Source organism: Anser cygnoides, chromosome 21 (genome assembly GCF_040182565.1).
Source record: "Anser cygnoides isolate HZ-2024a breed goose chromosome 21, Taihu_goose_T2T_genome, whole genome shotgun sequence".
Taxonomy (NCBI): Eukaryota; Metazoa; Chordata; class Aves; order Anseriformes; family Anatidae; genus Anser; species Anser cygnoides.
Genome location: NC_089893.1, coordinates 7,618,991 through 7,646,628, shown reverse-complemented (window position 1 = coordinate 7,646,628; position 27,638 = coordinate 7,618,991). Strand labels below are relative to the sequence as shown.

Genomic DNA, 27,638 nt, shown 5'->3' with positions numbered 1-27,638 from the left:
CGCCGCCGCCTCCCCCTCAGGCGTTGTGGGGGGGGGGGGGGGGGGAGCGAGGAGGGGGGGGGGGGCGGCGGCGCGCGCGGGCTCGGCGCGAGGAGGGAGGGAGGGAGGGGGAGGAGGGGGCGCGGGGCGCGGGGCGCCGTGTTTGTGTCCCACAGTGCTCCGCGCGGGGCGGGCCGGGGGCGGGGCCACGGGGAGGGGGCGGGGCTACGGGGAGGGGGCGGGGCTATGGGGAGGGGGCGGGGCTACGGGGAGGGGGCGGGGCTATGGGAGGGGAGGGAGGGGGGAGGGGGAGGGAGGGAGAGGGCGCAGGCGCGGGGAGGGGAGGGGGGAGCGGGGAGCGGGCGGGCAGCACCCGGGGGGGGCACCCGGTGCGTGCACAGACAGGGCCGTGCACGCGGGACACCCCCGCTGCAAGCACCCCCCCCCCCCCGGGACCGGGCACCCCAAACAGCGCAGTGTGCGCGTGCACAGACCGGGGCTGGGCACGCGGGGCCCCCTGGGGTGTGCACCCCCCCCCCCCGGATCGTGCACGCAGGGCAGCCCAGGGCATGCATGGGGCAGCGCCGTGCACGCAGGACACACCAGTTGCACGCATGGAGCAGCACCGTGCACAGCGGACACACCAGTTGAATGTGTGGGGCAGCACCGTGCACGCAGGACACACCAGTTGCATGCATGGAGCAGCACCGTGCACGCAGGACACACCAGTTGCATGCATGGGGCAGCACCGTGCACGCAGGACACACCAGTTGCACGCATGGAGCAGCACCGTGCACGCAGGACACACCAGTTGCATGCATGGGGCAGCACCGTGCACGCAGGACACACCAGTTGCATGCAAGGGGCAGCACCGTGCACGCAGGACACACCAGTTGCATGCATGGGGCAGCACCGTGCACAGTGGACACACCAGTTGCATGCATGCACAGAGCGGGACCGTGCACATGGGACACCCCGGGGGGTGCACCCCTCTGGATCGTGCACCTCAGTGGGTGCATGGACCAGGACCTTGCACATGGGACTGCGAGGTGCGTGCATGCACAGACTGGGACCGTGTACACCGGATACCCACGTTCATGCATGCATGAACAGCACAGTGCACACAGGACACCCCCTGTGCATGCATCCCCCCGGGACTGGGCACCCCAGGCACACCAGTGCGTGCATGCACAGCCTGGGACTGCGCACGTGGGACACCCCAGGGGGTGCACCCCCCAGACCATGCACACCAGGCACGCCAGTGAATGCAAGGACCGGGACTGTGCACACAGGACAGCCCAGTCTGTGCACACACAGACTGGGACTGTGCACGCAGGTCCCTCTGGTGTGTGCACCCCTCTGGACCATGCACACAGGACACCCCAGCGCATGCACGGAGCAGGACCGTGCACACGCAAAACCTCTGTGCATGCACACGTGGACCAGCACCATGCCAAAAGGACTGTGCACACCAGACACCTGTGTGTGCACCCCCAGACCATGCACACCCCCGTCCATGCACCCCCCAGGACCAGGCCCCGTTCCCAGCGGGTGCCCCCCACGCAGCTGCTCCGGCACACAAAGCGCAGCCACGCGCGGGAGCAGAATCCGCCCGTTTACATCTACCCCGATGGAGCTGGGAGTTAACGAGCCTCGAGTTAATCCGCTCCTGTCATTTGGTCCAAATCTGCACTAACTTGGGGCAAGCGCGGTTTAATTTGAGGTGATTAGTGCGGCCATTTTCTCCGTGGTCGCTTTATTTATTTATTTATTTATTTATTTATTTATTTATTTATTTATTTATTTATTTATTGCAAGAAGTGCTCAGTAAATTGAGGCAGGAAACAGATTGAAAGGCCACCGTCCAAGAACGTTAATCAGCGGTAAAATATTTAAAAGCGGCCCCTGGAAAACGGCACGCTGCTCCCTAAATTAAAAAAAAAAAAAAAAAAACGAGGCCAAACTCCTCGTGCTAGAGTAAAAACCCTGGGACCGTTTTTTTGCTGGTTTCTTGCAAAACCAGGGGGAGAGCGGAACCCCTGCAGGCTCTGGGATCCTGCTCTCTGCTGCTTCATTCTCCTTTTGCTTCCCCTGGCTTTGCATTCGCGGGGAGCTGCAGGGTAAACCTGGTGCACTGCTCTTTTGCAATTTACTTTGATGAAAAGCAGGAGCAAAACGGCACCAATTTGGGCAAATTGCACGTGTGCGTGCGCACAGGTTGCTGCCGCCTTTTCCAGCTGATGAATAAGACATAATCTGCAAGGCAAGGAAGAATCTGGTCCTGTCTATCTGTGGTTTAATAAAGATTAATCAAAATCAGGGCTACCATCCCTGCTGTCCAAATGCTACCCCAAAAAGTGCAGAGCCGAGGGCATTTCGTGGTGACGCTGCTGCAGACCAGGTGGGTCCGGCGGACGTGCAGCCGATGCCATTTCCTGAAGGCGCTCGATCTGATTTGCCTTTTCTTGCTGGCTGCAGAAACGGGTGCCGCGCGTTGTGGCATCGCTTCGAAACGCCGATTTGGGATAATTTCGCGTACAAAGCCCCGGGTTCATGCAGCGGAGGTGACGGTGGGTCGCTGCCCTTGCTTCTGTCCTGCCCAAGCCTGGCCTCGAGCAAGCCGTGGGCTTGGCAGGTGAGGGACCGGCTCCGAACGCCCAAATTCACATTGGGAAGATTCAGTGTGGTGCTCACGGTGCCGCAGCAAAATCACCAAACCCTACAAGTACCGCCCTTAAATCAACAGCTGCTGAACCTGCTGCGTGCATCCAAGACATAAAGCTACGCGGTGAAACAATGCATTGACTTTATTTCGTTTAGTAATTAACTCTTTACATTGCTGAGCAACCGGCGAGCAAAGTGCATGGCCCCAGGAGCTGGGTGAGCGCACGACAGCAAACCAACATCACCCCAGCGAGATTTCCCCCAGAAAGCACCAAAAACAAGGAGGGTGAGTAAGGGGGACTTCTGGGTGCATGCACTGGTGGCTGCATTAGCTCACCTAGCCGTTACAGCAGCCAAACCGATCAGCCCAGACTGAAAAAAAAAAATTAATAATAATAATAAAACACAAACAAAAAAAAAGCACCTTAATTTAATTTCTTCCCCTTTTTCCTTTTCCCATGCAACCTCCCAGCTCCTGGCCGTGTTCTCCACCTGCCCCGTTAGGTTTCCAATTAGCAGCGGGGCCTTGGGTGTGGGAATCGTGTGGGTCTGGCAGTCAGCAGGCTCTGCAGAGCGTCGGGGGCTCCTTGCATGGGACGCTCATGGGTTTGGGCTTCAGCTGCCAGTAAATCCTGGGCTGCCTCCGTGCTGGACCAAGGCAGCCCAGAGCACGACTGGGATGCACGAGCAATAGAAGGTGGGGCTCAAGGTGCTGGATGGCACCCACAGCGTTACCCAAAATCCTCACGACCCCAAAACCTTTGTAGAAAACTGCGTGAAGGCTCTGTGGAAATCCACTCCGGGGATCACACTTAATAAACGAAATATTCCCAGATGCCTAAAAGATCAAAGTCACAGCTTTCCCGTAAGAGGCGACTTGCTTTTAAGCACATTTTCCAACATTGTGAGCTCGAGTCGTTGACACAGATGGAAAAACTTTGACATGAAACCCGGGTAATTCGGTGGTAAATCTGCTCCGCATCTACCGAGAGCGAGCCCGAGCTCTTTTATTGCTTGGGACCGTAACTTGGCCGGGCTGGCTGCAGTTCCGCAGGTACAAACACCAGCGGGGAAGTTAAGAGAAACCTCTGGCAGCATCGTGACGGCTCCTGGCCTCCACCTGCAGCTCGTACACAAGATGCAAACTCCTGATGCCTTGCCTCATTTAACAGGTGAGATCTGAGCGTTTTGGAAAAGGTTGGAGGCTTAAAGCCTGCAGCGAGAGCGGTGTCAGCAGCACCGGCAGCTCCTAGGGCAGCTCAGCCGTCCGGCACAGCTTCCCTTTGAGGCAGCTCTGCTTTTCCTGCTGCCAAACCTCCAGGACTGGGAACGTGTTTGACCTTCAGGGTTTGCAGGTCCAGCTCCGGTGTGCCGGCTGCACGCACAGGAATTGTCCCACCAGGAAGCTGCCCGCGTGCTCGCGCCTCTCCTGATTGCCTCTGCTGCAAAAAAAAAAAAAAATGTGCTGCTCGTGCAGATTTCCTCGCTGCTTCCGTCTGTTTTGCACCAGGAGGTCTCAAAGCCCCGGTGGGACTTGCTGTTGGCCGCACAGCTTCCCTGCCCCGAGCAGGATGCAGAGGGCACTGATGCAGGATGCATTGGAGACATGCTTAAAGATGCTCAGCCGCTCTCTGGGGGCTGGTCTCTGGCTTGGATCCTTGAATCTTTCCCCTCCTGGCTTGCTCACCGCCTGCAAGCTCCCAGAACGGGCGATCCCTGGCTCGGTGCTGTTTCACCCCCTTGCTGTAGGATGCTTCTCCCTTTGCTTCAGCAGCCCTAGGAGCAGATCCCGTGCTCTTACGGGTCTGCTTTTCTGCTCCGTGCAGGATGCTCCCCGTAGCACAGAAACCAAACGACACCTTCCAGCGCCCTGCGCAGCTTCCCTGCATTGCTCCCACCCTCAAGGAACCGCTGCCTTGCCCTTGCTTGGCACCAGCGTGCAGGAACCGTCCCCTCCTTGCTCCTGCCTGCTGCGCTCCCTGGGGCTCAGTTAACCACCCCAACCCTGCCGAGCACTTTGGCAACCCCCAGTTTTCTCCCGGTGCCCCCTCCTTTTGTGCAAGTGCAGCTTTGGGGCTCATCCTGTGAAGGACACGACGCGCTCGAGGCTGCCGGCGGCTGCAGGGAAGGTAGCTCTGTCATCAGGGGCCAGCTGCGAGCCCCCCGCGGGGTTTGGCTGTGCCAGCCTCAAGGCACCAGCTGTCCTTGTCGTGCAGGATCAGGCCCGGAGCTGGCACCCGAAAGGAAAGCAGCGGGAGGTCAGGGGAAGAGCCTGGAAATGAGCTGAGCCTGGGCGAGCGCTGCGGAGCAGGATGGGGAGGAGGGGACGTTGTGCCAAGGGCTGCAGCTGTGGGGGCACTGGGGCAGGGTTTGGGGGTTTTGTCCTCTCTGCACCCGGGATCCTGTCCTTGAGGTGTGCTGAACTGCAGCAGCCCCTCTGAAATGCTGTCAGCCAGCACCTTTGGGAATCAGGCAGCTCGCTTGGGCGACTGAGTATGAATTTATCAGGCATCCGCGTGGAGAAAGAGATCTAGAAGAGCAGAGGGGCTGAAAGAGCAGGATATGTCAGCTGAGCTGGAAATAACGGCCTAAACCAGGCGTAATGGTCCTAGGACACGCCAGGAAAGATGTTTCCGTCAGAAGTGAGGAAGGATTCATGGCTGGAGCACCAGGTGCTGGCGTGACCTTGCTGGGACACGGTGGCTGCTTCTGCCCAGGGACAATAAATCCAGCCCCGCGCGGAGCCTCCTGGGGCACGAGGAGGGCACCTCGTGCCATGGGCCTGGCTGGCTAAATTCAGCAAAACGAGGCTGAAAGAGCGTGCAGCTCCTGCCTGCTAACAGGGGGAGGAGAGGTTTAAACTGGGGAGAGAGGAAAGCAAAAGTAAAAAGGAAACCAAGGATCAGCATGAGCACAGGAGCACGCAGGGAGCAGCTATCCAGGAGTAATGCGGGTTGGGGAACCCAGCCCTTGCAGGGACGAGGTTCAGGAACACGAACAAACACCCTTTCAGCAGGTACTTGTGATGCCTGTGCCTGTGGCACAGAACCCCCCTTCCCATCCCGCATCCTCTGGGCGACGCCGGTTTTAAAGACGTCGGGGATGCCGGAGCCTGGCTTCTATCACCCCCTCGACAGCTGGGCTGTGTTTCTCCATCAATCACGATCCTATTCAGAAACTCCCCTCTCCTGCTGCCCAAACAGCTCTTCTGTGCCACACTCCTCCAGCACGACGTGGCGGAGCGAAGTGCCCTGCATCCACGTGGATGAAGCCAGCGGGGGCTGCACCGTGCCCAAAATGCTGCTGGATTTGGGGTGGAGCAGCAGCAGCTGGGCTGCCCCTAATCGTTCCCCCCAGTAAGGCCACAGAAGCATGTTACTGCCCACCAGTCCCCGCTCTTTTTGGGGTGCCGTCATGGACACGGTGACTGGGAAGCTCCAGTAAGTTTTATTTTCTGATGCCCCCATTCCTTTTTAACTTCGTAACACCCAGATTGTAACGATGCCCGGCTGTGATTGATTAGGGGCTTTTTCCTACCCGTTAATATTCCGAAGCCTTTGGCATTGGAAATCCCAATTATTGGACTCGAAGCCAGCGATGGCAACAAGACAAAAAGGTGGGGGACAAGACGGGGCAGGAGCTGGAAAACGGGACCCGGCTGTACGGGGGCCAAGGGAAGGCACCTGAAGCGAGCGTCCCACAGGGTTATAAATAGGGTGTCACGCGTCCTGTGCCCAGGGCTGCAGTGACACATCCCAGGGCCAGATATCGCTGCCCACACAGCCCAGCAAAATAGCTGGAAGGTCTGCGCCGCCACGTGCCAGGTTTCAGCAGCCCTGCGTTTCAGAGGACGGCGCTGCACACGGAGAAACAGCACCGAGGTCTCACTGCAATATAAAAAGCGAAGGGGCCAGCAACCCTCCTGTTTTAGCCCGAGGCTGTGTTTCCTCCCGGTAAGCAGCAGAATTGGCTGCGCGTACATAAGCGCAGGGAGGAGGTGGCTGCTCATAGCAGGCTGCAAAACAGAGGACGATTCAAACTTCTGGGGAAGCGTTCTTGCTCCCTGGGTTTTGTCAGCTCTGTCACATGATGTTTTGGTTCAGCATCTTAGAGCTGAATTAACTGTTTATTTAAAACAGAATAAGCTACTGGAAAGGGAGATTTAAATATTGCTTTTGGGACAGAGACAGAAAACATCCTGCGAAAAGCGTTAAAAAAAAAAATACAAGAAGGTGATTGGCAGGAAATCCTTTATTGAAGAGGTAAAGGCAGAGTCACAAACAGACTTGTTCTCAAAGTCAAAAACAAAGAAAAAAAGATAAAATCAGAAAACAGTATTTTTTTTTTTTCCCCTTGCAACCGAAGTCCCGAGCTCACTTCTTTCGGATTTGTTCCGCTTGCAAAGCTCGCCCTGATTTGTGCACGCCGGGGGAGCGAGCCCCCCGCCGTGTAACACGGGGGCCGCACGCGGAGCGAGACCTCCCCTCTCCGGCACCGCCGCGGGTTTCGGAGCGGGGACGTGGGAGCAGCATGATAAAACACAGACAGTCTTTTTTTTTTTTTTTTTTCCCCTTTTTTCTTCTCATTTCCAGACAGCTACTGTACAAAACAAAAAATTTATAATAAATACCTAACACGAGAGGCTCAGTACGTTGCTACAATCCTTCACTGAAGGGAAACATATATATACACATATATATCCTAATATATAACCTCTTGGACTTAATCAGCGTAAAGGCTACGTGTTTCTACAGGAAGGCAGGACGGGAACAGCACGTGCCAGACCCCACACCTCACCCAGACCCCGCACCCCAGCCCCAGGCAGGGCCCTATCAGCATCCTGGCTGGAAAAGCAAAAAAAGATCAAAACTGGGTGCGTTTTGATCAAAACCAGGTGCATTTTCTGCAAGGAGCCTCCTGCCCTTGCACAGATGTGCACCTTCAGCCGCGCTCCTGCGGTTGCTCCTTTGACATCCCGGGGAGGTGCCAGGGGAAAACGGGCACAGTGCGGGATTTGCCTGCAGCAGGGAGGGTTTTTTTGCATAGGGGAAGCTCTGGCTAAGAGGCTGCACAGCTAATATGAGAAACTGGAAGAGGCCCTTGGCGTGCAAGACTCCTGTGTGGGGCTGATAAATACGGACGTTTTCCTTGGCACCGTCTCAGGCTGAAATTTCTGACCCATCCTAAATGGATGCTGGTTACAACGCTGGAGAGGAAACACATGCTCGCCTTTGAGCTGAAACCCTCTCAGATGCAAAGGGGAAAAGAAAATAACCCAGCAAGGCTACATGACTTTAGCATCCAGCTATTTGTTAGAGCGAGAGGCCTTAAATTCCTGGAGATTAATTAGCAGACAGAGAACATTGCCCGAAGGTAGGTCTGAACTGCAGCCCAAGCAGCTCTGCATCCAAACTCCGCAGCTGGCCTTTGTTTTTTTCTTTTCTAAAAAAGAGCCAAGCCAAAACCCTCAGCCCTCTGCTCCCTGGTTATACGCCCCTTGGCTTTGAGAGGGGTCAGCCACCGAAGGGGTGAACGTCCCCGCTTTCCGAACCTAGGTTAGGGGACGGGCTTCTGGCCAGTGGCTCAGCCCCTGGTCCCATCCTGCACGGTGGGCACAGCACCAGGAAGGGTTTCACGCCAGCTCAGAGATGAACCCCCTGCTCCAAACCCAGAGGTCCACGTCGACTGCAAAATCCTCAGCCCTCTCCCTGCTACCGCAGAGCTTCAGCACAGCGTCACATCTCCACGCCGGAGCCTCCTCGCAGACAAGGCAGGCTGTCTGCTTGGAAAGGGGGCAAAAAGAATTTCTCCCAAAGGCACGGTTCGCAAGGTGGACCTGCCATTCTGTCACCTGCAAGCTGGTGAAAACATCTGATCGCCCCCCAGCCCTTCTTGCAGAAGCGCCCTCTCGTTTTGCAGCAGTGTTTCCCGTGCTCAGAGCAGCTCCTGGACAAAAAGCAGCTCCACGAGGCCGCTTCGTTTTGCAGAGGGGGAAAGACAGATGTAGCGAATCCAAGTCCTCCTGCTGCTGCCAGCCAGCAGGAGCGAAGCCGGGTGTTTTTGCTGCGGGGACGTGCTGCTCTCCTCAATCCAGGTTGGGGTTTCCAGCCCTTTTCTCCCACTCCCCTCTGCCATGGGAGAAAGGCAGACAGGAGGGGCCATTCCCCCTGGGAATTCAAGGGGGGAGACGCATGCCTGGCCATCCGCAGGGAAGCGGCAAGGGGCACACAGAGAGGAGCCTCTGGACGCTGAGACATCCACTCACGGCACGATGTCCATGACAAAACATTTGCGGATTCCAGCCCAGCTCCCAAGGCAGCGGCTGCTGCCAACACATGTCCAGCGAGAGGCGACTGCTTCAAAAGGGGAAAGTTCAGCGAGTGAGCAGCATCTGCGCCGCGGCCAGACAGCGTCCGGGCTGGGAGAGGGGGCCCAGCCGGTCCCTGCTGGGCAGGAGGAGCTCCAGCCCTGCGAGGCTCCGTTTTAGACCTTCCAGTCCCAAATTAAGCGGGGCTGGAGCCAAACGCTGGATCTGAGCATCCTCACGCGCCCCAGGCTCGGGAAATCAGGGTTGAGCGGTGGCACCGGTCGCTGCGGTGGGGTGGGAGAGGCTGGGTCTCACTCGGCACCTGCGGGTCCTGGGGATGTTTGGGAAGGGGGGGGTTGCAGTGTTGGAGGTGATAAATCCGGCAGGAAGCGTGACGATCCCATAGCCCGGCCTCCCACCTAACGCATGCCCTCAGCTCGGTCCTGCTGCAAGCCAGATGAGCAAATTATCTTTGCAACTAAAAGCGCAGCTGATAAAGTGAGCATGCAGCGCACAGAGCCAAGGAAGACAAGAGAGGGGATGGTGGCACAGCCAAGTGGCCCTTCCAGAGGGGAATGGGGCACAGCAATAGGCGTTTCACAGCCAGAGCACTGCAGAAGCTTTAATTAATCCTTGTGGCAACCCTGCAAGTGGGATCGGGTGTAATTAAGCCTTGGTTTTAGAGCTGGGGAAATGGAGGCGTGGAGACAAGAATTCCTGGTGGGGCTGCGGCTCAGGGAACAACGGCGGGTGCTGGGGGATGTTTGGAGGCAGAGGTTTGTCACCGCCTGGATGATAAATCCAGCAGAAGCTGCCACAACTGATTAGCCCAGCCCTCAGCTCATTCCCTCTTCCAGCCAAACGAGGGAGTTATCTCCAGCTGAAACCACAGCTGATAAAACGCTCCTTGTGCTCAGACACCCACACTGCTGCATGGCGGGGACAGCGACCCGACCCGACCTGCGCAGCGGCGCTTTTGGAAAGAAACCCTGAATTTATCACATCCTAGACCAGCACCACCCACCCCAGCCCTCCTCGGCCCGCAGCCCCAGCCAGCCAGAAAGGAAAAAAGAAGCGATTCCTCCCCTTTTTGCTGCCGTTATTCCCCCCTCTGAGGTAGATGCTGATGGGGGGGGATGAACTACGGGGGTACCAGCGGCTATCGTCCTTGAGGGCATCTGCGTCCCCATCCCCGGGGGTCAGGAGCATCGCCCCGTCCCGTCCCGTCCCCACTCAGCACTGCCGCAGCAGGCAGGCGGCGGTGGCCGGCGGCGGCCCCGGGGAGCTGCATTTCTCCGGGGCGATGATGGTGCCGGTGTAGTGGATGCAGGAGGCGTTGCGCGTCCGCACGCCCTCGCCGCACGTCTGGGAGCAGGGGGACCAGGGGCCCAGGCGCCAGAGCGGGCAGGGGACGTCGCCGCAGGGCTTGATGTCCTCGGGCTTGAGGGCTCGGTCGCAGGTGGAGGAAGGTTGGCCCTCAACGTCCCGGCAGTCCACCGTCCGCCTCTGCCAGCCCGAGCCACAGGTCTTGGAGCACTCGGACCAGTCGCCCAGGACCCACTGGGAGGTGAGCATCGGGCGGATGACGTTGGCCGACTTCTTCTCTTTGCCCTTCTGCTTGCTGAAGGGGACGTCCTTGGGGATGAAGAAGGTGTACTTGACCTTGGGTGGGAAGACCTCGCTGGCGATGGTCAGCAGCTGGACGGTCAGCGGCTCGGGGAGCTGCCGGAAGCTCTGCAGCCTCTCCAAGGTCGTCATGGAGCCGCTGTACTTCAGGATGGTCCCCTTAACGAGGATGTCCTGCTCCATGGCTGAGATGGCGAAGTCGCCGTTCAGCAGGTACTTGCCCTCCAGGGTCCTCAGGGCCAGGTAATTCCCGTCGTGACGGACCCCGCGGTGGCTGCGCTGCTTGATGTCGATGTTGGTGGCCCCGGCGGGGATGGTGACGATGTCGTTGTAGCCGTACCTGCGTGGGGCAAAGCGACACGGTTATTTTCTGGGCCTGTTGAGAGGAGGCCCGTGCAGGGGATAACATTTTCCAAGAGGGATCACGGCTCTGAAGCCGTCTCTCAGTATCCCAGGGTGCTGCGGCTGTGCCAGATGTGCGCCAGGCTGGAAGAAATCCCTAAATTACATGCAAAAATGAGCAACGCGATCAAAGGAATTATCACAGTGATCATCCTCGGGAGGAAATTCCGGTTACTTTCATGCTGCCCGCACTCCCTTTCGTCTGAAACGGCCGCAGCATTTGGCACCAAAAGCCCAGATGTGCCCGGAGACTTTGTCGCTGCTGAAGGCGCAGTGGGGCAGGGGAGAGGCGGGCGCATCACAGGGTGGGTCCGGGGGCCAGACCTCGCTGCCAAAAACAGATCAGGAGCCAAACAGTTACCAGCACAGCCATCGCAGGCTGCGGATGGCTTGGCGTGAACTGGAAAGGCTTTCCTAGAAGGCAGCAAGAACCGGGGCAGCAAAAAATACCCGTGCCAGCGCCTGCAGTGCTGTAATGCCGACTGGCAGCCGTGCCAAAAGTGCCGCCCCGTGCCACGGGGCCAGCAGGGGTCTCGTGTGCATTCCCCAGGTTGATGCTGCGGTCGGTAATTACCGTCGGAGTATTTTGGAGCAAAGCCTCCGGGTCAAACCCTGCTCTCAGTCGCCCTGGCCTCCATAACCCTGATCTTAACGGGATCTCTTCTTGGCCGTAGCTACCACGCTAATCTCTCCTTAGTCAACCACAAACAATTCATAGGAGAATGGAAGCTCCATTCATCTGGCTCCCTGGAAGGAAACCATTTAGGAAATCTAATTTGACTGCGTGAGTCACCTCGCCACATGGAATGGGATGTGCTGGGCTTTTGTTGCTATCTGTTCAGCAAAGCCTCCGTGGGACACATGAACTCCGGCTCCTGACAAAGCATCTTGGGCGAGGGAAGCAGCTGCCTCAAAGCCCACGTCCTGGGACCAAACCTCACCCCAAGCCAGGGAGAAGCTGAGCTATTTATATCCTGAATCAGCCCTCAAAATGTGCCTCAAGCAGGCTCCCTGCACTGCGGAGGGATTCCTATCATAAACTCCTCAATGCGACGGCTTTATTCCCGTATGGGGTGTCAGCACCAGCTATGGTTTTCGGAGATAAAACTCCCCCTGCAGAAGACTGCCGCAGAGTAAAGGCAGCGAAGCCCTGGAGTCTGGGGATGAGCTCAGCCCGCGTCTGCAGGGCTGCAAACCCCGGTGGCTCCTTGAGTCCACAGACGCAGCCCACAGCTGGGCGCAATGCTTCGGGTGCAGAAAGCAAAACGTCTTTACATAGCTTTGGAGGATTCCCAATATTCCCGGTCCAGCAACAGAATGGAAGGATTTCCTAAACATCACGCTGTTTCCCAGCAGTGAGAAGCAGAAGCAGGCCCTCTCTGGTTTTGCTGCTTGAGAGCAAAACACGCAAAGCCCCAAATATCCAATTTACCCCTCTGCACCACGGCAGCTTCCAGAGCCAGCACCGTAAGCCAGGTCCTGCACAGCACCCCCTGCTCCATGCAGAGACACCCCAGAACCAGCGGTGGGGACCAGGGGTAGGGGCAGGGGAGCCAGGCAGGAGCCCGGCCGTGGAAACGCTGCCTCTGCTCTTTGATAAGCCCGGGCCTGGTCTCGTTTCCTCTGTGGCGAGCGTAGGAAGCGCTTACGCAGACGCTGGGCTTTTGTGAACATCTGCCCAGCGCTCCGGGGCTGGCTGCGAGGGACGGAGCGAGCAAAGCTCCCCGGCCAGATGTTGCCGGGTCAGGAGCTCTGCGGAGCGAGAGCAGCTTTTCCGATCGCAGCCTGGAGAGGAACAAACGCGTCTCTGCTCCCTTCCGACGGCCTGGCGCTGCTCTTCTCCCCCAGCCCCTCTCTGCGGACCCGCTCTCCCCTGAGCCTTACTTGGATCTGTTGAGCGAGCCGGATATTTTCCTGCAAGTCGAGCCGTTGCCGCCGCACACCCCGCATTTGTCCAGCTTCTTGGAGGACCCGACGACGTGATCGCAGCCGGCCTTGATGCACTGCCCGTGCACGCAGATGGAGAGGGTCTCCGGACCACACAGCGTCCCGTCGATCACCTGGGGAGGAGAGGGCGAGGAGGAGCAGTCAGGGCACGGCTGCCTGCAGGGATTTGCTCTGACTCAGGGTAGGGACAGGCGTTAGGAATTGCCATCACGAGACACCTTACTTTGGCCTCAAAGACTTTAAACTCGCTCCTCCCCCTGGCTCGGCAAAAGAGCTTGCAGCGGTCCCGGGGGGACACCCCGGCGTACTTGGGGACCCACTCCAGCCGGTTCCCGTCCAGGTCGGTGAAGTTGTAGCTGTTGTACTTCTCACACTGCTGCTCCCGAAAGCTCTTGCCTGGAAGGAAAGGCAAAAATGTGACCCCAAAGCCCTGGGCTGGGAGGCAGGAACCATTATCCTCTTCTGCCATCGTGGAGACACAGGAGAGACCCGAGGATGGGGGGAGCACGCGGGGAGCACACGGAGGAGGGACGCTGAGTGCCTCCCACCCGACCGGAGGGATCGCAGCCCCCGCAGACGGCTTTTGCCCAAAACCGCCTCCGACGGACTGCAGAGCAATCACAGGATGCTGGAGAAACAGAGAGAGGGGAGTGGGTGAGCAGATGGGTGGCTTACCATCCTGCGGGCACTCGTCGGTGTGACACGACTGGTAGCGGGTGCGCTGCCCCTCGCAGTACCTGCCGCCGTGCTGGGGCCGGGGCCGGTCGCAGTGGCGGTGGGAGAACTGCACGCCGCCGCCGCACGTCCGCGAGCAGGCGCCCCAGGGGCTCCACGGGCCCCAGTCGCCATCCACCGCCGGCTGCAAGAGGCCACAGGGGGCTGAGAGGGGCGGAAGAGGCACAAAAATTCCCCTCGTCCGCCCCCAGCTCCTCTCCCCGTGCCGCTAAGCGGGGCCCTGGTCCAGCAAAGCACTTAAGCACATGCTTTGCGTGAAGTTGCTGCCGGCTTCCACGAGTTCGCGTGCTGGAAGTTTGCGCTTTGTTGGCTGGCTCAGAAATCGCTGCTAATACCCCCCGGAAAAAAAAAAAATAAATACATCAGTTTAATCAGAGTTAATTGCAGAGCTGCTGGCTGCTCGCTCTGGTTAGGACCAGCCTGGTGAACGCGCAGCAGTGCGCTTCTAACACAAATTAGCAAAAAGCACAGTGCTGTCGGAGGAGATATCCAGAATATAAACCCAGCAAACCCCAATATGATCCCAGAGACTGTGGGATGGGGATTTGGGAACCCCAGAAATCCACGTCCCAGCCCGGCAGCCCCACGTCCCCCCGAGCTGTGCCGGTACCTGGGGCTGGAGCGCGTCCTGGGGCAGGCAGGCACCATCCCAGCAGAGCCCGCCGCCCTTGCAGGGGGTGCCGTCGGCCCAGGGCAGGCTGCCGTTCTTGGTGTGGCACAGCGGCTCCCCGGTGCCCATCCTGCACCACAGCTGGGCGCAGATGTCCTCCTCCGTGGTGTTGGGGCAGTGCTGGAAGTCCTTGCCGAAGATCTGCTGGCACTGCTGGTCCAGGCTGTAGAGGGCCCCTCGGCCGGGCAGCTCGGCGGGCAGGGAGAGGGCTTTGGCCGGGGCATCGAGCAGGCAGTCGCCTGGAAGCGGCAAGGAGGTGCAAGAGTTAGGCTGGAGATGCATCCTGACACCACGGGTGGCACCGAGAAGGTGACCAGAGCTTCAGCCTGCGGTCTGACTGAGCGCCCTCCACCCCACGAACCCCTCCAGGGCTTGCAAGGAGCCCGAGCAACCGAGGAAACCGCTGCCGAGCCTTACCGTGCCCGCCGTCCAGGAACTCGGTGAGGTACATGGCGCTGCAGGGCGACCACGGCTGGCTCTTGTTCAGGTGGACAAAAAGCGGGGCCATCATGTGGTGCTTGCCGAGGGGCCCGAAGAGCCGCTCGCAGGTCTTGGAGTCGTCGTGGGGCATGCTGAGCACGTGGCCTGGGGAGCAGGGAGCACCTCTGTGAGTCACCTGCCGTTTCCTACGGCTGCAAATGCTATTTGCTTCCGTAAATCCAAAGCGATAAACAAAATGCTTGCTTGCTGTAACGCAATGATGCATGAGATGTTGGGGAAAACAACCCAAATTAGCAGATCTCCAGGAGCAAAACAAGGGTGAGAAGCTCCTGGTCCCATGCCGTAGCTCGTCACAGCTTAGTTACACCAGAATAAGGCACCCATTTCTACCAGCTCTGGCACTTGTAAATATGTTTGCTCACATAAACCAGCCCGTGCTGGTGCCTGAAGCCCCCCCGGTGCCACGACAGGCTTTGCAGCTGGTACCCAGAGTGGAGATGCCAGTGCTGGGCTGAAAACAATATAAAACACACACAAAAAAAAAACAAAACAGGAAAAACACCAGAGGCTGTGCATTACCCAGTTCATGAGCCAGGGTGTAGGCTGCCTGCAGGCCCTCGTCCTCGATCACCGAGCAGCTTTTGTTGCGGTCGCACATGGTGCCGATATCCGCCACCCCCAGCGTGTCGCAGCTCTGGTGCCCGCAGAAATCCTGTCAGAAGGCAGCACCAAGAGTGGTGAGGACGGGGAAACCCAAAACTTGGTGCCCAGAAAGCACCAACCCACGATCTGCTCGGCTCATCCCCACCGGGAGCTCCATCCCGTGCTCTCCTCTCCCTCCAGGGCCACCTCGATGCCTCATCTCCCCCCCCAGCCCGTGCCAGGGGTCCCTGCGGACCTGTCTGGTGAGCAGGATGGCGGTGTCGTAGTGCTCGGGGTGCCGGTCGCTCAGGGGATTGAACTGCTGCTGCCAGCTGCAGAAGTTGCGCAGGGTGAGGCCGCCGTTGTCGGACACCTCCGGCCCCGCCGCCTCGTCGTCCACCACCAGCACCTTCACCACCACCAGGTTGATGGCGTTCTTCAGGCTGGGGTGCTTGTAGATGCGGGCTGCCATGGACATCAGGGTCAGGACGTGGTTCTGCAGGGAGGGAGAGGGATGGGAAAAGCCTTGGTGACACCTCATCCGCGGGGGTGCGTGGTGTACCTCGCATCTGCTCGGGGCGACTCTCAGTTTTGCTAGGCAATGAGAAATCAGACCCGTTTATGAAGCCTACCACGTCCCCACGGAGCCATGCAACCACCTGGGCTGGTGGACGAGGTGCTGCCTTCCTGGCACACGGTGCTGTGCACCTTGTGCCAGCGGGAAGGACGCGGCAGGTTACGGGCAGGACGATTCCACCCCGTGGTCATTGCCTTGTCCCCTTCTCCAGCCTCCGCCTGTCACATGCCGTGAACCCTTTGCACCCAGGGACCCTGTGGGAAAGCCTCACGTGTCCTCACCAGTGCTCCTGCATATTCCCAGGGCATTAACCCTGCCCTCGTCTCCCCGGGGCAGGGGCCGCCGTGCGTGCACAGCCGCCGCTGCTGCAAATTTCCCTCCTGCTGCTGCAAAATTCCTGCCCGTGCCGGTCGGCAGGGCCCGAACCCGATGTCCCCAGCCACAAGCCACGCTTTCTGCCCACGACACTCGGCACTGTTACTCCTTGAACGTGTTCTCTGGCCTCGGCCCACGCGTCCGAGCCGCGTGCGGCTCCTTCCCACCGCGGTCCCTGCTCGTGAATGGGGCTCGCTCCCACCCCGGGGCTTCTCCCAGCAGCATCCTCTGCTCGGCGGCTGGGACAGCCGGCGGTTACTTCATATGTCAAGTGCGCCAGCAACGTTTAGGCTGATGTAAACATCTTATCGGAGCATCGACATTCCTCTTCTGCTTGGCACCCGTTCACAGACCCGGAGTCAGGGGAAAAAAATGCGGCTATTACACAACACGCGAGTGTTGGGAAAGAGAAAGTGGCTTCTCCCGGCCCCAGACGGGTCGCCCCGCCGCGGCACCGCCAGCCCACGGAGCCGGCGGGAGCCCCCCGTGTGTGTCTCATGTCCCGGGCCAAAACACGCAGCGAATGTCGCGGAGAAGTCACCGCCGAGGCCAGAAACGCGGACGAGGTCCCTGCGAGCGCAGCCACTTGCTCCAGGGGACGGGGGAACTGTCTATCCCATGGGGAAGTCCATTGGGAACCTACCTAAAAATAGCACAAAGCCTTCCTAAAATTACCCCTGGGAGGACCTAGAAGGATGCTCTGCAGGTCCACAGCCTCCCATTTCCTCTGCATCCAGAGTGCTCGTGTAAAACCACGCGGCATCGCCAGCCATTGAGGGGACGATGCGAGAAAAAGGGGCAACTTCTTCCCAACTGCACTGCGGGGAGGTTTTCCTCTCTACAATAGTCTTAAGGTCAATACGTGCACCACAAAACGTGCCTGGGACACAGAAGCTAACCTTAATGCCATCATTCCTGCTCAAGCACTATAAGAGGCGTTAAAAATCACGGGATCATCCAGCACCTTGGAGCAAATCCTGCCCTGTCCCTGTCCATCCCCTTCCAGGTGTCTCACCAGTCTGTATTTTTTCACCTGGGAGCTCTCAGAGCCCTAGGATGTGACTGTGGGGCTATGCCCAGCCAAGAAACTATTTCAGTAGCGGGAACGCGGGGGCTTGGAAAACATCCGTCTGCCTGCCCTCCATCTGCAAAGCGCCAGAAAGAGCTGGAAAGATGTAAAGTGAACCAAACAAACGGCTATTTAGCACGGATTAAAAGGTCAAATTCACTTGTTCCACCATCTGGTGTCTATTTATACCCGTCCTTGGACCGTGCAGGAGCTCACTGGGTTTCGGGTGGCCCAATGCAGGACCCCAACTGCTCCGGGGAGAGCAGCAGCCCACCTGCATCCCTCCTTGCTTTGGCCAAGGGCTCGGAGTTGGCGCTAAAAATGAGCTACGGGGTCCCCAGGGCTCAGGAGAGGCCGACTTTGCTCTTTTGGCCAACGACCGACTACAGATGAGCCGAATCCCGCTCCTCGCATCCTCCCCGTGCCTTTGCAAAGAGGCTGGATGAGCCACCTAGGAGGTAACGTTCGGGCTCGTGGGCTGATTTCTGTCTCCTTGCAAGGTGCCGCTGTGATTTCCAACCTGCGCCCTCGGAGATCTTGGCAGGATTTCTGTCCAGCTGGTAAATACGGCCGGAAAACCAGCCCCTCGAGGTGCCAGCCCCCACGGATCGCGGGAGCATCCCTTCTCTGCTCCACCTGCCCTGCAGAGGTGGCACAAGGGTCTCTACAGCCTGGCTCGTTTTGCTCCCAAGAAGACCAAATTCAACCCTTTTTCCCCCCGAAGTGCCCGTGCCACAGCTCTGTTACTCCTCCTGCCGCAGCACTGCCATTTCCTACCCCAGCCCTGACATTGCCCTTTCCTACCCAAGCCCCGAGCGAGCCATGCATGTGCGCCACCGGCATTGCTGCTGTGCCTGGGGAGGAGGAAGAACCCTGCTCGGGCAAACTGCACGGCAGCCACTTCGCAAGGAGAAAACTATTTATCTAGACCCGCGGGGGACTCGATCCTGGGGGAGACAACGCAGCCCTTACCCAGGCAGCTGCCTGACGTGGTTACAGGTCACGGGACTGCCAGCGGCAAGCTGTACGTGCGGCGAAGAGGCTCAGCAATGAAAAAAATAAATAAGTTGGAGCACAGAGAACTGGAGTGATTGCTTGCAACTTGCCAATGCCGAAGGATTGCGCTTTCTGATACAGGCTCTTGCAAAATCTCTACTTACGTTCATCTTCAAAGGAAGCACTTGGAAGCTGAAGGCTGCAGAGATCCCCAAACTGTTTTGTAAAATTACTATAATTTTTTTTTTTGGGGGGGAGGGGGGACCTGGGGGGAGGATAAACCATGCTTAGACCGACACTATTGCTGTGGTATGCACATGATGATCTAATGCCGTGGTCCCACCCAGTGCAGGAGGATGGCAGGGTGCAGCCCCCGGCACGGCTCGCCTCCCCCCGACACGCTCCCCAGCTTGCACTGGGGAAAAACACCCGCGGAGCCTAACTGCTGTGCTTGGCCTGCTCTAGGGCTGTAGGTTTGTTTGTTTGTTCATAAGGTTGCTTTTTTTTTTTTTTTTCCCCTCCCCTCCCTTCGCCCTAGAAGCCAGCATTTCTGTAGGGGGAGAGAAGAAAAGCGCTGAGATTTCTGGAGAGCGGACAGATGGAAGGAAGAAAACACAGGGTCAGATGTGAGGGCTGCCCAGCTTTTGAAAACAACTGGTGAAAACACATTTCAGCCTGCCTCCCACAACATCTGCCTGGGTGCCCTGTAAAATCAGTGGTGGCAGCCAAGGGAAACAGGGGGACAAGCTGGGGGCAAGGGGGACAGCCACACCTCACCCGTGCCTGGCTGCCCCATCCCTTTCCCTTGATTTTCCTCCTCTCCCACCCCTCTTTTCCCTCCTTGCCGGATATTTGGGGCTGTCCCACGAGAGAAGCAGCTGCCCCTTGCCAGGCCAGGGATACGGAGGCACGGCAGCACTGCTGCATGGGCCAGCGGAGAGCGAACTGCGTCCCCGAGGGGCTGCAGGGGGCGGCCCGAACAGGACTCCCCTCGTGCTATGCCTTTCATACCGAAGCCCTTTTTAATCAGCACTCAGCGGCAGGGCTGAGGCTCGGCAGCTGTTTAACATTACGAGGAGGAAGGCAAGAGGAGAAGAGCAGCACATCTGCCAAGGGGATGCTCGGGGGGTGCACGCCCCTCCTGCCCCGCGCAGCCGCGCGCCGGGGCTCCTCCGTCCCCTTGCACCTAGGTCTGGGGAAACGCAGGCGGTGCTGGTGGAGGGCAGGATCGGTGCAGGTTCCCTTTTGCTTTGCAAAAATCCCTGTTAATCCCATCCCTTGGGATCGGCTCAGGAGGGGTTGGCTCCTTTTGTCAAGGGATTAAGTGAGCTCCAAGGCTCAAGCTGCAAAGTATCTTAACCAAGCCTAAGAGCCGGACACAAGGGAAACTGAGGCTTGGGGTGGCTTTGGCTTTACCTCCAGGTCACTCTGACAGCTGGCCTGAGCATCAGAGGTGGCAGCAGGACCCTGGCAGTGCCTGGGTGCAGGTCAGCAGTGCCCCATGCCATGCACAGGGCCACACACTCCAGCACCCGGCTGGTCTTAGAGGGGAGGAATTGCAACAGCACTCCTAAAACCTCATAAATCTGCCTGGGAAAAACCACAAAAGTCAGGAGAGGAATCCCGGCTTAATCGGCCCAACCTCATTTTGCTGTGGCCCTTGGTCACTGCCTTCACGTGCCAGCTCTTGGAGGCACGGGATACAGGCTCCTTGCATCAACGAAGAGGGAAAGAAAAGCGGGCAGCAGCCATCCCATTTGCCGAGGAAGGCTTAGAAATGCGCCTCACCCCTGGTCTCTTGGGGACAGAAATCCCACGGCAGAGATCTCCTTCTGCTGCCAACTGGCTGGGGACGTTGCGGCCAGTTTCTGTGGCTGCCTGCTGCTTTCAGGGTCGCAGACAGACCCTGGGCATGGCTGAGCACTGCTCCAAGCGCAGCCTGCATGGGGCGCAGCCTCCAGCACATCAGAGGAATTAAGCCCTGCACCATCTCCTGCCTCATTTTTCCGTAATCAAGAACCCCACTTAGTTCTGCTAGGGATACATAGTCTTCCCCCCCTTCAAAAATCATCTTGGGTTCTCTGCAGGAAAAACACGAAGAATAATTTCTGCATCCATCCTGGGGCCTCGCGCCCTTCTCTATATAGGGGAGCACTTTCTGTTCACCACCGCTCACATCCCATAAAGTCCTCCACGACCTGCTGGGTGCTCACAGGTGTAGAGCCCAGCACTGCCCTGCTGCTGATGCCCCCCCAAACCCTCCATCTCCTGCAGTCATCAACCCAGAAGAAGGATTAAATCCCTAAATCCCAGGCCTGGTTTTGCTCTCACTTCATAATTTCCTCCCGGTTTACATGAGCATTGATGGAAGCAGAATTAAGCTCTTGTTATCTAAATTGGGTTAACAGCTGAATTATAATGGCTCAATCCATGGCACAGATTGATTAAAAATAAATCACTAATAGCATTTCCCTAATAACAGCATGACATTGATTATAATTTGCAATGCTTGAATGCATCTCATGGTGACTATCTTCTGCTTGATCTCTTGCAGCTTATGCAAGAAAGTAACTGGAAATACAAACAATGCTTGTGGCCTTCAATAAATATTTAGTAATTAAAGTGTGGTTACGGGAATAAAAGTCACTATGTAAATATGGCTTCTTCTGACTCAATGTTGCAGCTGCCTGGGCATCTCCTTGTGAGAGCTCACTGGCACAAGGGAGCCATCACTTTTTTGGCTCCCAAAACCTAGGTCCTTAGGGAGAAGCAAGCAGGCTATTTGGTCCCCGAGTTGGGAGTTTCTCCCTGTATTTGTGTTGCTGAGATCAAAAGACAGAAATAGAGCAGGTGTTTGTTGGCTGCTTTTTACTGCTACGCTTGGAGGGGAAAATGTTCTAAGTGCAGAAGCTGCCACAAGAGCTGGCTGAAGTTTTCTCCCAAGTACTTAAACGTTACTGCCCTGTTCATCCTAAGCGAGATCTCTAAAAGCTTCCTTTCCACCAGGAAACACCCTGAGAGATGCTGCAAAGACACTCCTCTTCGGGACAAAGAGGAGACAGTAAAATAGGAGCCGAGCAGACTGGAAACTAATTATTAAGGTAATTAAGGGGGGAGCTGCCATGCATCTGCCCTGCAGCATCGCTCATGCTCCAGGGCTCTCCCAGCAAAGCCAGGGCACAGTTCCAGCATTTCAGCCCCTTGCAGCTCAGCAGCCTTGTGGCTTCAAGACCTTCAAGAGCTGCCACGGCACTGATGTGACCCACAGGGGTGTTATTTTTTTCTCTATCATCTCAAGCTGGGCATTATCAGGATTCCCACCCCAAAATCTATCAGAGCAGCTGCAGCAGGTTGCAGGCCACTGGGTGCTGCTTTAAAATCTTCCTGTGCCCACGTGGCTGCAGAAGGAAGATGCAAAATGCTATTTTTCCTGTCCTTTGGGGGAATCTGGGACCGCTTTCACACTACTGGAAGAGTCATTTGCACTACCATTTATTTGCCTGTTGCTTAAAGGTTTGGGTTGCTCCACTGCAAAACGGTTCTGCCTGCTGAAAGCTCTGGGGGGCTGTCTCCAAGTGCTGCATCCATTGCTCCTCGATCCCCTGCTATCTGGAGACTGAGCCCTCTGGAGCTCCTGCCAGCCCTGCTCGGGGCTACGCGAGCAAAAGCAAGCAAAGGGCAAAGCCTGAGTGATGCTGAACACCCGGAACAACAGCTGAAATCAGCTGGAGCACCGGGGCTCAGCATTTCTCAAGGTCAGGCACTGCCCGAGCAGGGCTGGAATTAAAACACTGCTTTATTAGGAGTGGAGAAGCTGGACAAAGCTGACAGAAAAAAGGACAAAGTGGGCAGAAGTGGCAAAGCCACACAGGTTTCAGGCACCCCTACCAAGCTCCAAGGGCTCCTCCACCAGCCCTGTACCCCGCCAGCCACAGCAGAGGACGAGCACTTTCGGTGCACGCCTGTCACTTGCAAAGCCCCGGGGATTTCAGACCGTGCCAGCCTGGATTTGGACGCGGGGACCCAAACAAGCCTTCCCTGCCGGGAGCAGGGCAGCACGTGCAGGGAAGCGGGGCACGGCACAGGACAATGCTGGGGAGATTCCCCCATGCAAGAGCTGGGGAAACTGAGGCACTGGGAGGAGGTCCCCGAAATCAGCGACTGGTGCTGCCGAGAGCCCCTCTGCGATGAGAAGTGCGCAGCAGACCCGAGGGATCAGCCCTGTCCTTATCACATTTGCAGTTGCTCTGGCGTTTCCCGGGCTCGAGCTCCCCGGCACCAGGGGGTCACGTCCCCACCCCGTCCCGCTGCGGGGGGTCTCCGCGGTGCCTGGCCGGGGGCAGCGCGTCCACGCAGGGAATGCTTCTGGCAGCGGCGGCGTGGGGAAAGGGCAGCGCAGTGCATCTGCTGGGCTGCTAACAGGTGGCTCGGGAGCGGGGCTGTTACTGTGCCGTTTGCTGCCTGGACCTTTTGCAGCACGGCTCTGTCCCTGCAGAGAGGGATGGGGACACCGGACACAAGGGACACTGCAGTACGCAGCCTAGGCAGGTATATGGGGTGGGTGCCGGCTCTGGAAAGGGTCCCCAACACCAACTGAGCCCCCTGCAGCCTTTGCCCAGGGACTTTTGGCTCCTACATGGTAAGCAAGAGTGGGGACAGAGCGCAGGTCCCCAGCCCACCGCCGGCTGTCCCTGCCTGTCCCTGCCCCACCAGGCTCCGGGGTGGGAAGGGGCCACCCCTTGCTGGCTCCGGGCCCCCCGAGGACCCCGGGGTGCAGCACTGGGTGGGGGGAACACGGGCTCCCCCCCTTGCTGGGCGCTCCTCCGTGCCTTAGGGGCTACGGGGGGCCGGGTGGGAGCGGGACACGGCACGGGTGGGGACACCGGGGAGCGAGGGGGGGGGACACAGAGGGATGGGGGCAGGAGGGACGGAGAAGTGGCGGGGAGGGGGAAAGGAAGGGACAGAGGCAGCAGGGGGGGGACGGGGATGGGGACGGGGATGGGGACGGGGATGGGGGCCAGCTCCGGCCCTTACCTCCACGTCCTCCCCGTAGAAGCGCACCATGGAGGCGTCGGCCACCAGCAGCGTCTCCACGTAGCGCGCCTCGGAGACGAAGCGCCGGGGCCTCCGGAGCGGCTCCGCGGGGCCGGCGGCTGCCGGGGGCCGGGGCCGGGCCGCCGTCGGGGCGGCCGTCGGGGCGGCGCGGCGCTGGAGGCGGTGCAAGCGGCGCCAGGGAGGGCCGGGAGCGGGCGTCCCGAGCGGCAGCAGCTCGTAGGCCGCCCCGTCGAGCAGGAAGGCGGCGCGGAGCCCGGCGGGCGGCCCGCAGCGGCTGAGCGCGGCGGGGGCATCGGGGCGCCCCTCGACGGTGCCCGCGTAGAAGCAGCCCCGGCGGGGCGAGGCCCGGCCCGGCGGCCTCCGGCCTCCTCCCAAACGCTGCAGGCGGAGGCGAGGGGCGAGGAAGGAGGCGTCGGGCCGGAGGCGAAGCACGACGGCGCGCCCGAAGGCGGCCAGCCGCAGCGCCAGCTGCCCCGACGGGGCGGGCAGGCGGGCGGGCAGCACCGGCTGAGCCTCCCGGGCCGGCGGAGGCTGAGCCTCGCGGGGCGGCGGAGGCAGCGCCCAGGCGTGGCACAGCAGCAGCAGGTGGAGCGGGGCCCGGCCGGCCAGCAGCGCCCGCCGCCCCATGGCCCGGCCCCGCCGGGCTCCCGCTGCCCGGCCCCGCGACGGCTGCTCCGCGCCGGCTGCGGAGCCCGCTGTATTTATACTTTTCTCCCCCCGGCTTTGACATAAGAGGTTTATTTTTGATCTCTCGCTGTTCCCCGCTCCCCTCCCCTGCCAGCCAGAGGCTGGGGGAGGAGGAGAAGTGAAAGAGAAAAAAAAAAAAAAAAAAAAAGAAGAAGAAGAAGCAGAGAAAAAAAAAAAAAAAAAAAAAGCACTTTTGGATGGGGTTTGAGGCCAATCAGGCGCCGGGAGCCCCGCCTGCCTCCAAGTGTCAACTCCAGCCTGTTACTCTCCCGGCGTTAACCCCTTCGGCCCAGCCGCTGCCCGCCCGCGGCCGGGGCCTGATCCTGCCAGCCCCGGCAGCAGGGGGGGTGCAGGGTCCTGTCCCCGCTGGGGTCTTGCAGCCGCTTTTCCCCCCGCCGCGGGGCGAATTGCCCCGGAGGGGTGCCAGAGGGGCGGCCACATCCTCCCCCTGGTTTCCTGGGGGTCCCTTCGATCGCTCCTCTGGACAGGGCTGGAAAGCACCAGGGCTTTGCGCCTGCAAGGCAGGAGGTGCCCCGGGACGTTTGGCTCTGTGGGTCCCACATCCTTTACTTTGCCAGGGACAGGGGATTTTGGGCCCCAGGGAAAGCTCCGGCAGTGACAAACCCAGGAGGTTTCCGTGCCCTGAACAGCTGGGGCCACATGGGGTTTGCTCAGGCTGCAATAAAGCAACGGGCTCCGGGGGCTAAATCAGACTTGTGGGAAATCCCTACGAGAATAAAATAATGCAGCCAGCTCCCGCTGTCCATTTTGGGGGCAGGGGGGAGCATGACTTCATTAAACACCTGGATTTCCCCCTTTCAGATCTATTTTGTCTCCCCGTCCATATTTCCCTGCGGTCAGTGGGAATCTTACAGGTCTCAGCCCACAAAAGCCGGTGGCCACTGCCACGAGTACGGAGGTGGCAAATGTTGGGAGACGGGCAGAAGCACGCTGTCGCTGGCTGGGAACCTGCTTAGCACCAGGAACAACCCGGCTGTAATGGAGCAAGGGAAATTGCTCCTTATAGATTACTCCTTCTTTCCTCTTTAGCCCTCCTTCCCCATTAGTTCATGAGATTCCTGGCTTTTGGAGCACGCTTGGTGCAGCACGGAGATATCCTGGGATGGTGGCGGGTCCCATCCTGCTCCCTGTCCTGATTTCCTAAACCTTTAACGGGGGGTAGCACACACTCAGAGCTGGGCTTGTGCCTTAACCATGCAGTGGATACGAGCCCAAGGAGCAGCTCTTCTAAACTGTGGGCTTTTCTCCCCTTAGCCTAATCCTAAAAAGACCCGAAATGGTGGAGCAGCATTTGGCACCTCGGGATTCCTGCTTCCCTGTAGCTGGGAAGTCAGAGTCCCGGCCACAGCTGGGCAGCTGGGTGCAGGGCAAAGGCGCACCCTTTGCTGAGGATGTATTTACATCTGCCTTTCTATTCTTATCTCCACTTAAAAGCCACATCCCTACCTATATAGTAAACACAGCAGTGGCTCTAAATAGCAGTGCTACCCCGGGGCCAAGGCTCTGATTACTTCTTGTCTTTTTAAAGCGCGGTTTTCTTTGACTGTAGGAGGAGAGGGGAGGAAATAAGAAATAAAGAAGAAAAAAAAAAGCAACCCCAGGCACGGTGTGGTTCGGTCTGGGACATCTCTCCAGGGCTGCGTATCAAATGTGCTCCCTCGACACCCGGCCTTGGCTGCTCTCCCCCGGCCGCCCGGCTGCAGCTGGAGGGGCTTTTTCATAGTTCAAATTTGCATTTGAAAATCGGCAGGAAAGCACAAATCAGGGCTAGGAGCCAAAAGTGAGCCTCAACTCTGTCTCCTCTAGCCCCAAAGCCCGCTGAAGGAGCCTGCGCAGGCACGCGGCTCCGAGGCAGAGGGGTGCCCCTGCGCTGAACTAGGACAGGTAAGGCTGCAGGCGATGCAGGGCACGTCTCTCCAACAGGATGCAATTTATTCCCGGCTTTCCGCTCTCCTTGCCGCATCTTTGATCTCGGAGGACATGCCTGCCTCTTAGCTTTAAGGCACCGCTGGTTTTCATTAGCGGCTCTCGCTGCAAACAGTAGCTGGAATTTCTCGTGGCCGATACAAGCCTCGCCGGGCTCGTTACGAGCGAGCTCGAAGGCACACTGCGAGACAGCGAACCCACACCTGGCTGCCCCGCCACGGCTCCTCCAGGCAGGGGATGAGCACCCCCCAAGGCTTCTTGGGGTTCCTGCAGCTTAACCCCTCGCAGGACCCCTCCACGCTGCCGACAAACCTCGCCTGCCACGGCTCTCCTCTCTGTGGGGCTGCCTGAGCATGCGAAAGCCATTAAGCACGTAGTCACCGTGATTTAAAGCCCCTTTTGATCAGGCAGCTTGCAGACGTCTCCCCCTCCCCGTGTCCCCAGCTCTGCCAGGCTGTCCCCTCCCCAGGGCTCCTGCCACCGGGCACCCATCCCCGGGGGACTTTCGCCCGCCAGGACCGGGCCCACGTTGCCTTTTGGGCGAACTGTTTGGGAGAAAAACCCCGGTAGGAACAAAGCAGCTCCTCTCCAAAACCTTGCCACTAGATGTCAGTGCCGCCCTGCGCTGCGGCTTCGCAGCCCCCCCCCCCCGGGACAGATTGCGGCAGCAAGGGGGGGGTGAGGGGGCCACAGCCAGCCCCAAACCAGCCGTGGGTTTTCCTACACCCCATCCCTTGGCAATATCCCGAACCAGGAGGATTTTTGGCTGCTGGGGGGATGAGCTGGGCATCATCCCGGGTGCCAGCAGTGCCCGGTGCGCTCATCCCCACCGCCGCAAACCCAGGGCAGAGGTGTTCAATCCTTCTCTGACAGTGAAACAAATCCCAGAGGCCAGGAGCAAAAGTTCTCCCAGCATCTCTGAGCATTTCACTTTCTGGTCAAAATAAGCAATTTCTTTAGTTTTGCTCTCAAAACGAGCAGGTTGGAAGAAATCTCGCTCATGAAAGCTCATCTGGGCTTTAAACCAGGGCCCCGGGTCCTGCCCAGCTGCCTTCGGTGGAGATGTCCTAGCCGCAAGGGTTGGACGCTGAGGGTGAGGGAAAGGGCTGCAGCCTGGTGCTGGGCTTGGCTGTGCATGAGAAGGGGATGCCTGGAGTGAGAAGCATGTGAATTAGGAGCAAAATCGATCATCCCGGGAGAAATGCATAAATCCCTGCACTGAACACAGCCGCGAGAGGGCTCCCGTGGCTTACAAGTGCCGGTTAGTCTGCGTTTAGGGCCTCAGCCTCCTCACTCCCACGTAAAAAAAAGATGTTTTTACCTTCCCCTCAGTGCAGCATTTGCTCCGGGGAAAGCCATAGTTCCTACTGGGTCCCTTAAACGTAGGAAAATCCGATTTCAAGCTCCAGATGGAAAGGGCAGGGACAGCCGGGCTGCCTCCTCCAAAATCTCTTGGTGCCGCAGACCCAGCATCGCCTGGGGACCCCGAGAGCAAAGGGCCGTGCTCGTGGCCCGGGGA

The 27,638-nt window shown here is 58.7% G+C and overlaps 1 protein-coding gene across 1 annotated transcript; it reads right to left on the bottom strand.

Annotated features, from left to right (window-relative positions):
* Window positions 1-6,876: 6,876 nt before the first annotated feature.
* Window positions 6,877-24,245, bottom strand: ADAMTS8 (ADAM metallopeptidase with thrombospondin type 1 motif 8). Its single transcript, XM_066981159.1, has 9 exons — window positions 23,465-24,245; window positions 15,670-15,909; window positions 15,351-15,483; window positions 14,748-14,915; window positions 14,271-14,569; window positions 13,601-13,784; window positions 13,149-13,321; window positions 12,863-13,038; window positions 6,877-10,916 (listed from the first exon to the last, which is right to left on the bottom strand). Exons 1-9 carry the CDS (start codon window positions 24,110-24,112, stop codon window positions 10,184-10,186), a joined length of 2,754 nt encoding a protein of 917 aa, XP_066837260.1. The 5' UTR covers window positions 24,113-24,245; the 3' UTR covers window positions 6,877-10,183.
* Between the last annotated feature and the right edge of the window lie 3,393 nt (window positions 24,246-27,638).